General features: G+C 41.4%; 1 protein-coding gene across 2 annotated transcripts in view; it reads right to left on the bottom strand.

Annotated features, from left to right (window-relative positions):
* The window catches only part of LOC124036253 (multivesicular body subunit 12B-like), a 38171-nt gene extending 33627 nt beyond the window's left edge, over window positions 1-4544 (bottom strand). The window contains exons 1-2 of one of the 2 annotated variants that reach the window (XM_046350563.1): window positions 4355-4544; window positions 1488-1597 (exon numbers count right to left, since the gene is read on the bottom strand). In XM_046350563.1, coding sequence (XP_046206519.1) covers window positions 1488-1589 — 102 coding nt within the window. In that variant the 5' untranslated portion in view covers window positions 1590-1597; window positions 4355-4544. The remainder of the gene's footprint in view (window positions 1-1487; window positions 1598-4354) is intronic. The other variant, XM_046350562.1, reaches the window with a different exon arrangement.
* Between the last annotated feature and the right edge of the window lie 7331 nt (window positions 4545-11875).

An 11875-nucleotide genomic window follows, 5' to 3' on the forward strand; every position in this document is an offset into this window, starting at 1 on the left:
TTAAATCTAGAATGGGCTTCCAATTTCACAACAAAAAATCCTTCACTCATGCTGCCAAACATACCCTCGTAAAACTGACTATCCTACCGATCCTTGACTTCGGCGATGTCATTTACAAACCAGCCTCCAACACTCTACTCAGCAAATTGGATGCAGTCTATCACAGTGCCATCCGTTTTATCACCAAAACCCCATATACTACCCACCACCGCGACATATATGCTCTCGTTGGCTGATCCTCACTTCATATTCGTCGCCAAACCCACTGGCTCCAGGTCATCTATAAGTCTTTGCTAGGTAAATCCCTGTCTTATCTAAGCTCACTGGTCACCATAGCAACACCCACCCATAGCACGTGCTCCAGCAGGTATATTTCACTGGTCACCCCCAAAGCCAATTCCTCCTTTGGCCACCTTTCCTTCCAGTTCTCTGCTGCCAATGACTGGAACGAATTGCAAAGATCACTGAAGCTGGAGACTCATATCTCCCTCTCTAATTTTAAGCACCAGTTGTCAGAGCAGACAGATCACTGCACCTGTACATAGCCCATCTGTAAATAGCCAATCCAACTACCTCATCCCCATACTGTTTTTTTTCTTCTCCTTTGCACCCTAGCATCTCTACTTACACATTCATCTTCTGCACATCTATCACTCCAGTGTTTAATTGCTAAATTGTAATTATTTTGCCACTATAGCCTATTTATTGCCTTACCTCCCTTATCTTACCCAATTTGCACACACTGTATATAGACTTTTCTATTGTGTTATTGACTGTATGTTTGTTTATTCCATGTGTAACTCTGTGTTGTTGTTTGTGTCGCACTGCTTTGCTTTATCTTGGCCAGGTCGCAGTTGCAAATGAGAACTTGTTCTCAACTAGCCTACCTGGTTAAATAAAAGTGAAATATATCTATTTTTTTAACTAACAAAATCAATGGGGACCCCCTGGAGTTCAGGTCCCCTGGGCACGTGCCCTGCATGCCCGGTCGGTAATTCCACCATGATTACAACCAGTTTAGATAGCTGGCTAGATTAATTTACCAATCTAAAAATGTTTAGCTTACATAGGCTAATTGAGGGACTGTCAGTGACTGACATAACAAGAGACAAATTGCTGTTGCACAACCAAATGTTAAAATGGCACCTTGTGTATTCTACTATTCTAACTCAAAGCAGTAAGACTGAGTTCCCCAAAAATGTAATATTAATAAAGACCTGCATGGTTTTGATTAATCACTGATTACAAAAAATATTGAATTTATACATAAATCATAATGCATAAATCATACTGCATCTGCTTCACAACATATGCATAATGTAATTGATTTGCCTACAAATGAGGTAGAATTCAAAGTAAGTGGAAAATGTTGAGCGAAGTATGGTCAAATCCATTTATATTCCATGATAAGCTATATGCTTTTATTTAATAATGTATCCTCAGTCCAAAAGAGTGAATGATGAAAAAATCTCTGAGAAGTTACCCACAACAGTGTATTCAGCAGGTGCCTTGCTTCGGCATGCCACCACAACAACTCCGGTGATGGGCTCTGGGAGAGCCTCAAACAGTTCCTGTACCTCAGGCATCATGCTGGACCCTTGGAAAGAGAGCAAAGTTTACTTCAGAGCCTTACTGGGATAGTAGTAATAGAAGTAATAGTGCCTTCACTCCCTCACAAAAGACCTTTTCAACATACGTGAACATCTGGGGGAAGAGGATTAGAATCTTAGCTTCTGAGTCAATAATCTTAATTTCCATGTATTGAACTATTTCAAAAACACTTTTTCTCTCTCTTATGTGGATCTTTCCCATAGGGCTGCATGTAGTCTAATGCTGTACTTTCTGGACAGAAGATTTTGAGCAATAGAACAGCTCATATATTTTGGAGTAAAGCATACTACATCACGACTAAACCCATAAAGATGTTCATCTTGGCCAGAATGGTAACTGTCGCCCAATATTGACTTCTGTCAGTTTCTGGGGATCCAAAAGAAAAAGTGGCCTCTGAGCTTTGCATCGAATGACTAGTGAGACCAGCATGACAAAAAGCAATTAAGGGTGACCCAGTGAAGTCACCCAATAACAGCTTAGATGGAGTGATCACATATTTGCAAGAAAATCCAGATCAATTGTTATCTATTCCTGTCTAAAGAAGCTATAGCGTAATGTGTATGCAAGGCTTTTACAAGGTTAAGTGGCTGTGCAGAGGTTCCTTTGCCATTTTATTAAATTATGTTTAAAGCATCCTTGTGGGGTAAGTGACACAGATACTGCATTCCATCTAAATGTTTACTGAATTTATTGTAATTAAGTCTATTGAATTTGGTAGATTTAATACAGGAATAGCTATTTATTTAAGAAATGTTAGTTGGATGTTCTTATTCATGAAAGAGATCCAGGATAGCAAATTAGTTTAGGGAGGGAGAATGTTAATTTGTGGACTAATCATTCTAGCTTTTCCTAACTGCAGTGTAGTAGTTGGAGGCAAACTGCCATTAAGCCACACTCTGTAAAATGTGCACATATCAAAGAGTCGGCCACCAACAAAACTGTAAACAATAGAGAAAATTCAATACTGCATCCCATCAAATTGCCACATGCAAATGTACTTGTGTGATGGAGACTTGTGTGATGGAGACGGTCTGGGTTAGAACTAGGGCTAGCTGAGAAATGCTCTTGTGTGATGGAGACGGTCTGGGTTAGAACTAGGGCTAGCTGAGAAATGCTCTTGTGTGATGGAGACGGTCTGGGTTAGAACTAGGGCTAGCTGAGAAATGCTCTTGTGTGATGGAGACGGTCTGGGTTAGAACTAGGGCTAGCTGAGAAATGCTCTTGTGTGATGGAGACGGTCTGGGTTAGAACTAGGGCTAGCTGAGAAATGCTCTTGTGTGATGGAGACGGTCTGGGTTAGAACTAGGGCTAGCTGAGAAATGCTCTTGTGTGATGGAGACGGTCTGGGTTAGAACTAGGGCTAGCTGAGAAATGCTCTTGTGTGATGGAGACGGTCTGGGTTAGAACTAGGGCTAGCTGAGAAAATCTAAACTCTCCATATACAAGTACAAGGGAGTTGCGTAGCGATGAGTGTGGGCAGACTGGAGCTGTGACTACATCGAGTCGCTGTAAAATCTTAAACCCTTACCATGTACCGACAGTATGTTTGTCCCGTGTAAAGTCAGGCTTATCTATGTTTGATGAAATCCATATTATTTTATGAATCTTTCGTTAAATACAACCACCGACCGTTTCCTCTTTTCTGTTACTCTAAAATGGCTCTAAAACGTAGATTACATTATGTAAATGCGTATTCCCTCTGAATTGCCATATTGGAGAAAAAGAAACAAGTACATGGTCTGTGGTTGAATTTGCCAAAAGTTTGGAGGATGTATAGTGTTATGTCTTCCTCTGAGTGACCGGTTGTTTGTTGCATCCTAACAACAAAGGGGAATTATGGGGAGAATTTACATTGGTGGTTAGGTGAGTTAACAACAAACGTTAGGATAATTTAAGTGAAAGGTTCGGGGATCTAAAATGACAAAGGTTAGGTGAAGTGCATTCAATTTAGAGGCTTAGCTAAAATGCTGAAGTTGTCCCGACATTTCTACATTTTGTAGAAAGAATGATACAGTTAAAAAGTTCAACCTGATGACGTCATCAAAATTTGTAACATTTTAAAACCGTGATTTTCAAACACTGTGATATTTGCGGTTGCGTGGGGAGCTAGAAAAGAGCCCCCCCTAGAGACTCATTACAGGTTTTGGAAATCACTGTTTATTGACTTTCAATTCTACCCTGTGTTGTCACAGAGAAGCATTTTTAAAAACGTTTTATCTTTATACCCACAGATCATAGAAGTGCGCTGTTTTCACATGTGTAGACACAATTTTTTTTGCCAACGTCTCCAACGTGCTTAAAGACATTTTATGAGAGCAACATTATATTCATCAAATCAAATCATATTTTATTTGTCCCAGCGCCGAATACAACAGGTGTTGACCTTAACGTGAAATGCTTCCTTATGAGCCCTAAACCAGCAATGCAGAGTTTTTAAAAAGTAAGACAAATCTGATAGATCAACTATAGGATTCATTATCCGTGTATTCTACGTAGCCTATTATCGGTGAGTAATATTCCTTTCAAACATACTAATTTCCATTTGCAGAGCATGATTACCCAGATGGATGGCGATTTACAGATTTCTCAAGCGTGTGTCAATTTTCAAGAATGGACCAGCCAGCAACTGGGATTCTTACCACAGAATTTGACCGCCTGGAAAACAAATGTAAAGTGTTCCTGCCGTATGGAATAGGACAGAGAGGGTCACATGGTGCTAGACAGGTAGGCCTGTAATCCTTACCTTGGTCAATTGTTTTAAACGTCGTCCTGCTGTGGATCCTTAGAGGGTGCTGCTTGTGTCTTTTACTACAGAAGCCAGTGTCAATGTTCTTATCATGGTTAAGAAATAATTAACTACAACCAGAGACGGTTCAACTTTTTTGCCTCACTACGTAACTCAAATTTCCTCAACTACATAACTCAAAGTTGTGTGCCAATTTTCCATTGATAATGTATGCAGGCATCTAGCAAAGCCATTCACTAGTCTAGTCTAGTCTAGTCTAGTCTAGTCTAGTCTAGTCTAGTCTAGTCTAGTCTAGTCTAGTCTAGTCTAGTCTAGTCTCATTGACATGTTAGAATCGGACTTGTTTCGTGAGTTGACAGTATGGTTTGGTGTCACAATCCCACCTGCAATAGCCATTTGCAATCAGTTTAGTCAGTGCAGGTCGGGCATGGGCAACTGGTAGCCTGGTTGTGTATCAGAAGGGGTTTTCTATATGTCAGTCACTGATAGTCACTCAATTAGCCCATGTCAGCTATGATTTTTTGGGATTGGTTAGTCTAGCGACCAGCTATCTCAATTTAGTAATCATGGCAAAACATGTAGAGTTGAAGCAAACTTGCTTTAAAACTGCAACATTTTCTCTACGCCTCATGGAAAAATGTGTAGAATTGAACGAAATGAACTCTGTAACGTAGACCCGCAAGCAATTGCAGGCCCTCATGATGAGTTCAGTTTTTTTTGTGGCCCCACCTCCATCAAAGTTGCCCATCCCTGTTGTAGTTTATAGGCTTGGCCTGTCTCTATAGGTCGATCTAACCTTACCACACATAATCTTGTCCCATGCTTTTGGAAGGACCTTGGGAATACCCATTTCAGGCATTCATCTGATGATGATGGAATAACATATTCCAGAATTTTTAACTATCTAAGTAGAAAAGCTTGTCGAAACAGCATGTAAGCAGGTAAGAATCCTAGAATTGTTGTAGGCCTACCTTAAGTCAAAATTCAGAGATTCTGTTCCCCATTCCCATCGTGTTGTGGATAATAATTACATCAAATAGGGCCTGCACATAATTGGGGGTGTGCTCTATGTTAATATTTTCTTGTCAAGGTTTAGGCCTAATGATTTCCTGCTTCTCCAGTGGTCTCTAGTGTCTTCCTGTCATGTACTGTATTTGTGCTTTGGGCAGAGTTAACAGGTTTTAATTTATTCTTATGGCCACATTGATCCCGTTTCACCATTCATATGATGAAAACCATTCAGCCAAGTCAAGCATAGAAATAAACAGGCTGTAATCCCACCCAAGCACTTTCTACGATGAAACCTTAACGATAGAAGTTGAAACAGCCATACTGGAACACAGTGAGATGGAACAAATTGTGTTGCAGCCAATTGAGTGGTATAAGAATACATCTATCAGCATATTGTAATGGCGTGCACACAGGGCCATAACACTGATTGATTCAGGCCTGTCATTTCTAGGAACAAGTTAAGTTAAGAACTGTACAGAGAGCAATGTGGTTGTGAGCAAGAAATACGGTAAAAGCATCTGTTACAGACCGAACATCCTATTTGAGTTAATAACGCACAATGAGATCAAGCACACAGGAACTAAACAAGATTTAATGAACATAGTAAGGTAATGAGACCTCTTATGCTCATCATTATTCATGACAAACTGACAATGAGTCAATGCCAATAGCTCACAGGAGCAGAGTGCGTCACTGAGAGAGTAATGGCAGTCGTCGTTGAGACTGAGCATGACTGTGTCAGGTTGGCAGAACACCAGCACTAAAAAGCCCCAAGATACACATGTCAGACAACATACACCGGTTCAGCTCCCAGACAAGTAAACCCTTTTGTCCTCCTCTCTCTATGTCCCAAATACGGGAAGCTGACAGAGAATTCTAAATGATTGTGCTAGCTAGATCACACCAATGATCACACACATATCCCTGTCCTTATACGTTATGTACAGCTTTATGCCAGCATTGTTCTGTCAGCTTTTCCCAACCAATCTCACACCAGGAAGCTTCGACAACCCCCAAGAAACAGGCATTCTCATTTCAGCTAGATTTTGCAGCCAGACTAATTTTCTCAAATAAAATCTCAGGTATTAGAGAAAACATGCATTTGCAGTCTAAGGGAGAGAGGTGCACCTGTTAAAGTGATGGTCTAGTTATGGGAAAGGTGATGAAATGCTCAGTGCGAAAGTCTGAAGATATCAGCAACACAAGCTAACTGTGAAAGCCATCAGCTGTTACTGTGTTTTTGGTGTGCGCCATGTCACACGCTGAGGATTGTGGGATAAGATGAATAATGGCTATGGCTGATTCTGTGGGGGAGCAGTGCACAAATAGAAAGTATGCAGAGCCTTACAGATGGCATGAGGCGGGGGTTAAACCCAGGCCCCTTTGTTCATGATCTTTATTTAAGGCACTACTATTCCGCTGGTCCATGCTAAATATAATTTCATTGCCAAATCAAACTGTCCCTCTTGGTCCCCATTTTGGCAGTAGCTGGGATTGAGTGATCAACAATGCCTTCGCATTAAGATATCACCACTATTGATAGCTATCTCTCTAAATCAGCTAAATCGCTAAATGGTTATGAAGTACTACTCTGTGAACTGTAATTGGTCAGTGAAAAAAAATGGCAAAGCCAAAAGTATGTCCTTTGTTAAACCGCCCTCATAGTTTCACTGCTTTTCCTCCTTGTGTGTAAAGGTCATCTGCTGTGTTTTCTAATTTGGTGGCACTAGTCTGGGGACTTTAAAGATGGAGATTCCTTTGTTACCATGGAGGGTAATAATATCCCTATTTTGACCTGGGAAATCTACAGTGCCCCAATGCCCTCATCACCCGTTTGAACCCATTACTGACTGATGTGTTGAAATCTGCAGGTCTCATATCAAATATAATTACATTTCCCCATCTTTAGTCTGTCCATAAAGAACCCCCATGTCTCTTGAATAGCTTATAATAATATGTTTAAAGAAGACCACCCTTAGTGCCCCCAAAGAATCCGGAATTGCACTTAACTGTTTGCTGTATTGTATAATATCCTTGCTTTTCTGATAGTGTAAAGGTTTGTGTGGGCTATCCCTGTGTTGCCCTGAATAACAAATCTCCCATGCTTTCATTCTCCTCCATTGCCTTTGCCAAATGCGCTTAAATCTCTTTTGGCGCCATCTGTTTTCTTGGCACTAAAATGCATAAAATGAAAGTATACCTCTTACCAGTACACTAACATGTCTCATCAGTAATGTGGTTGTTCACAGTAGCTATTCAGAGGTACAATAGAAGATGAATGAAATTCACCAATTACATGTTTTGGAGGCCGAGTAGTATTTTGTTTGGTTACATGTTGAGGTCTGACAGAAGACTTTCACTGTGAGTACATTTTTCAGATGATGTTTCCATTGGGGATTAGATCAACTCTAATATCATTGTCATGATATCTCTTGACCAACTCAATCCACACTGGCTGTGTTCTCATCCCATTGCAAAGTTGTCAAACTCAACAAAACCCTTAGGGGACATACTGGGTGCCTCACTTATGATTCACCATCACCTTATACTTCATCTCCCTACACCACACACACACAAAACATACACACACACACACTCAGACTCTTACTCCCGTCTGGTGGGGAGTCTGGCCTGCTCCGACTGACTGCGCCTCACTGCCCTCGTGCAGTGGTGTGCCAGTTGTGCCTTCCCCCATCGCTGTGAATGCCACCATCTGGTGTGCCACGTGGACATCATAATCTCTCCTTAATTACATTAGCAGCGCAATCAGTTACTGCATTACAAGGCCGGGCGAAGAGCTTTTAAATCTTGGAGGAAATCATAAATAATTGCACTAAGTACCCGGCACCAGATGTGCGTGCCAACTTGGCTGGCATGAGATAAATAGTAACCTCGACAACAGTGTTCAATATCGTCTCTGCAAATGTTTTTTGGACAGTGTCATCTTTTTACCCTTTGCTCTGCTCATCTCTATTTAGTCATGGGGTGTTGGCGAGCCTGCCTCCGTGTGATAAAACCCAAGGAGTGTTTAGTGTCCATTCACACTGCCGTACCTGTTGCTGCAGTAGTTCTCTTCAGTATTGAATAGCACAGTGCCCAACGTCTGTGACGCACACGTTTTGATCACTCGCTCCACTCTGCAATGGTGTCAAACAGAACTCACTGTATGGAATTGGATTTAGATCCATGGTTTATAGGCTTCATTCTTGAATCGTTTGCTCTGGAAATGCATGGTTATAAATGGTTGTGTTTATTATTATCTAGTTAGTGTGTGAGGCTGGCCTGCCTGTTTATGTGGGTGTCTGTCTGTGTTGAAATTGAATGGGCTGTGCACATTATTAGCTAATGCTATCATGTCTCTGGTTGCATTGAAGGGAACGTTGGTTGTGTCAGATAGCACCTCTCACTCGTCTTCCAGCCATCTCCCCTGTCCTGGGGACAGCTCATAGCGAAACACCTCTCACTCGTCTTCCAGACATCTCCCCTGTCCTGTGGACAGCTCATAGCGAAACACCTCTCACTCGTCTTCCAGCCATCTCCCCTGTCCTGGGAACAGCTCATAGCGAAACACCTCTCACTCGTCTTCCAGCCATCTCCCCTGTCCTGGGGACAGCTCATAGCGAAACACCTCTCACTCGTCTTCCAGCCATCTCCCCTGTCCTGGGGACAGCTCATAGCGAAACACCTCTCACTCGTCTTCCAGCCATCTCCCCTGTCCTGGGGACAGCTCATAGCGAAACACCTCTCACTCGTCTTCCAGCCATCTCCCCTGTCCTGGGGACAGCTCATAGCGAAACACCTCTCACTCGTCTTCCAGCCATCTCCCCTGTCCTGTGGACAGCTCATAGCGAAACACCTCTCACTCGTCTTCCAGCCATCTCCCCTGTCCTGAGGACAGCTCATAGCGAAACACCTCTCACTCGTCTTCCAGCCATCTCCCCTGTCCTGGGGACAGCTCATAGCGAAACACCTCTCACTCGTCTTCCAGCCATCTCCCCTGTCCTGGGGACAGCTCATAGCGAAACACCTCTCACTCGTCTTCCAGCCATCTCCCCTGTCCTGGGGACAGCTCATAGCGAAACACGTCTCACAAAGTCCATTGTCACCCCAGAGCGGATCCATATCTCCAAATGACCACACAATGACAGTGACATTCTTTTTGTGTTAGACCATAAATTAACTACATAGTTTGAATCCCCAAATTCCAATACTTATTATTGCATATAGTTCCATTTGACTGTGTGGATGGGATCAATAAAGAAATAATAATGTATGTAAATCCCCAGTTACTTAAATGTAACCTTCACTGAAAACTAAAACTGAGACAATGAATAGAGTCATTCATTGTATCCAAGTCTTCAGAGTCGCAATCATTTGGTTGTTTTGAAAACGTAAACGGCTGCGGCATTCATCATATTCAAATGAGGCAGTAAAATAAATGATGCCCCTGTGTTTATAAACAGGCACTAGAGCAGACTGTGATTTCTAGATGGGGTTTCTTAAACATGTAAATGAGATACAACATTTGCAAAAAAGACCCCTTTGGTGATTTGTCTCCTTGAAAGAGTTATTGATATTGACCTATCAGATGTCCATTATCGTTTCATCATAACATGGCCTTCAATGAACTTTATTTCAATGAAAACATGTCATTTAATTTGTTTCTATTTAAGCCAACCCTTGTGAGAATAAAACAGAGTGAGGTGAAAAAAGATAATTACAGGTAAATATCTTATCATTTATCATAATTTCTCCATCCACTTTGTCGCAGTTTTCGTATTTAAGGAAGATAGATGACACAAGATGTTGTCTTGTCTTTCACACTCTCTCTGCTCTGTGAGTGTGTCCGAATAGGGAATTGTTTTACTATTTTACTATTTTCTAGTATGTGTTTCGTAACAATGTTTGCACTTCAGTCTGTTTTTTATATATATATATATATTTACTTCTACTCTTCAGAGTAAGATGTTCACTTGGTGACCTATGCAACCAAATAAGAAATATTTGTGACTTGTCAATACTAGGATATCAGGGTTGGGGTTAGTCCAAAGGCTGGCAGATGGCGATATTGAGTCATTTCATTATACCGTCCAAAGGGAAACCATGCAGTCGGCTATAGACTTGTCTCCCCGTGGACCGGTTCGCACAGTCTCCATTCAGGCTACGAAGGTGTTGATTTCTTCCTTAACGTGATTTAATGGTTTCTTTAGGAAACAGTGAATAATGCTACTTCTGGACATTGTGTACAGCATTCAGACAAAGGGTAAACAACCGACTGCTGCATCCTGATTGGCTGAATGTGATATGCAAAAACGTCCTGGACTAGCATTTAGTCACTGGAATGGTGGTGGAAAATGGTGTTTCATAAAAAAAATATTCATATTTTCCCATTTTTTTTGTGCCTTCTCACTATTAAATCGAGTCAAGGAGGAAATTGATGCCTTGGCAGCCTGAGTGGAGAATGTTTTATGTACGAACCGGTCCACTGGGCGATACGAGTGTATAACCGGCTGCATGGACTCCTTTTGGCCGGTAAGATAAAACAACTCAATATCGCCATCTGCCAGCCTTCGGGCTAGGTTGGGGTCAATACCATTTTAATTCCAGTCAATTCAGGAAGTACACTGTAATTACAATTACGCATTTCTTCTTGGTTTACTTTCTGAATTGACTGTCTCGGTGAAATGTAATTTCCCCAACCCTGTAGGATATTAATGGAGATGCATATTCGTGTGTCTATAGCTGACACAGACATTGAGTTTGTCTTGTTCGGAGAAGGCAACTTGCAGTGACTTTTTTAAGTGTGAATAGAACTTCCCAGTTTCATATTCACTGAAGCCATAACATTAGAAGCTGTTTTTAAACTCACACAAGAATATGTAAAAAGGCAGTGCCGTTGGAGGTTGTGTCTATGAAGCTACAATGTTGCCTACTGTAGGTGGCCATTAAAGAGTGAGACTTTGAAGGGTGTGGCATTTGCGATGCCTGGTGGGCATTATGCTGAGGTGGCCTGCTCCACAAGGGCAGCCATTAATATCTCAGTGGTTATATTCCCATGGTGAGGTGACTCGTAGGAAAAGGTCCCGCTCTGCAGTGTAGCATCGACACCTATGAGCACAAAGTTCAAAAAAGAGCTGACTTACTCATAAACCTGGATGGACCCAACCATCTGCTCTCGCTCTACTTTAGTCTATGTTGTTGTTAAGCATATTTAGTATTTTTTTTAAATCACAGTGAAGAAAAGACACAGCACACATCATTGGACAACGGCATTTGATTAATGTTAACTCTTAAATGTAACTAAATATAATTGAATATGTAATCTACATAATCCCCCAAAGTTATTATTTATCATGAGAGGGCCATAAACAATAACTGGTAACACTGCATACTCCAAGAAAGGTTCAAATCTCACCTTTCTGGTAAGAATAGTTACACATTTCTGAGGTGTAGTCATTTTTGGGGACAATCTCAAGTACACAGTATGAATATGTTACAAATATAAAA

Source organism: Oncorhynchus gorbuscha, linkage group LG05 (assembly GCF_021184085.1).
Source record: "Oncorhynchus gorbuscha isolate QuinsamMale2020 ecotype Even-year linkage group LG05, OgorEven_v1.0, whole genome shotgun sequence".
NCBI classification, from domain to species: domain Eukaryota; kingdom Metazoa; phylum Chordata; class Actinopteri; order Salmoniformes; family Salmonidae; genus Oncorhynchus; species Oncorhynchus gorbuscha.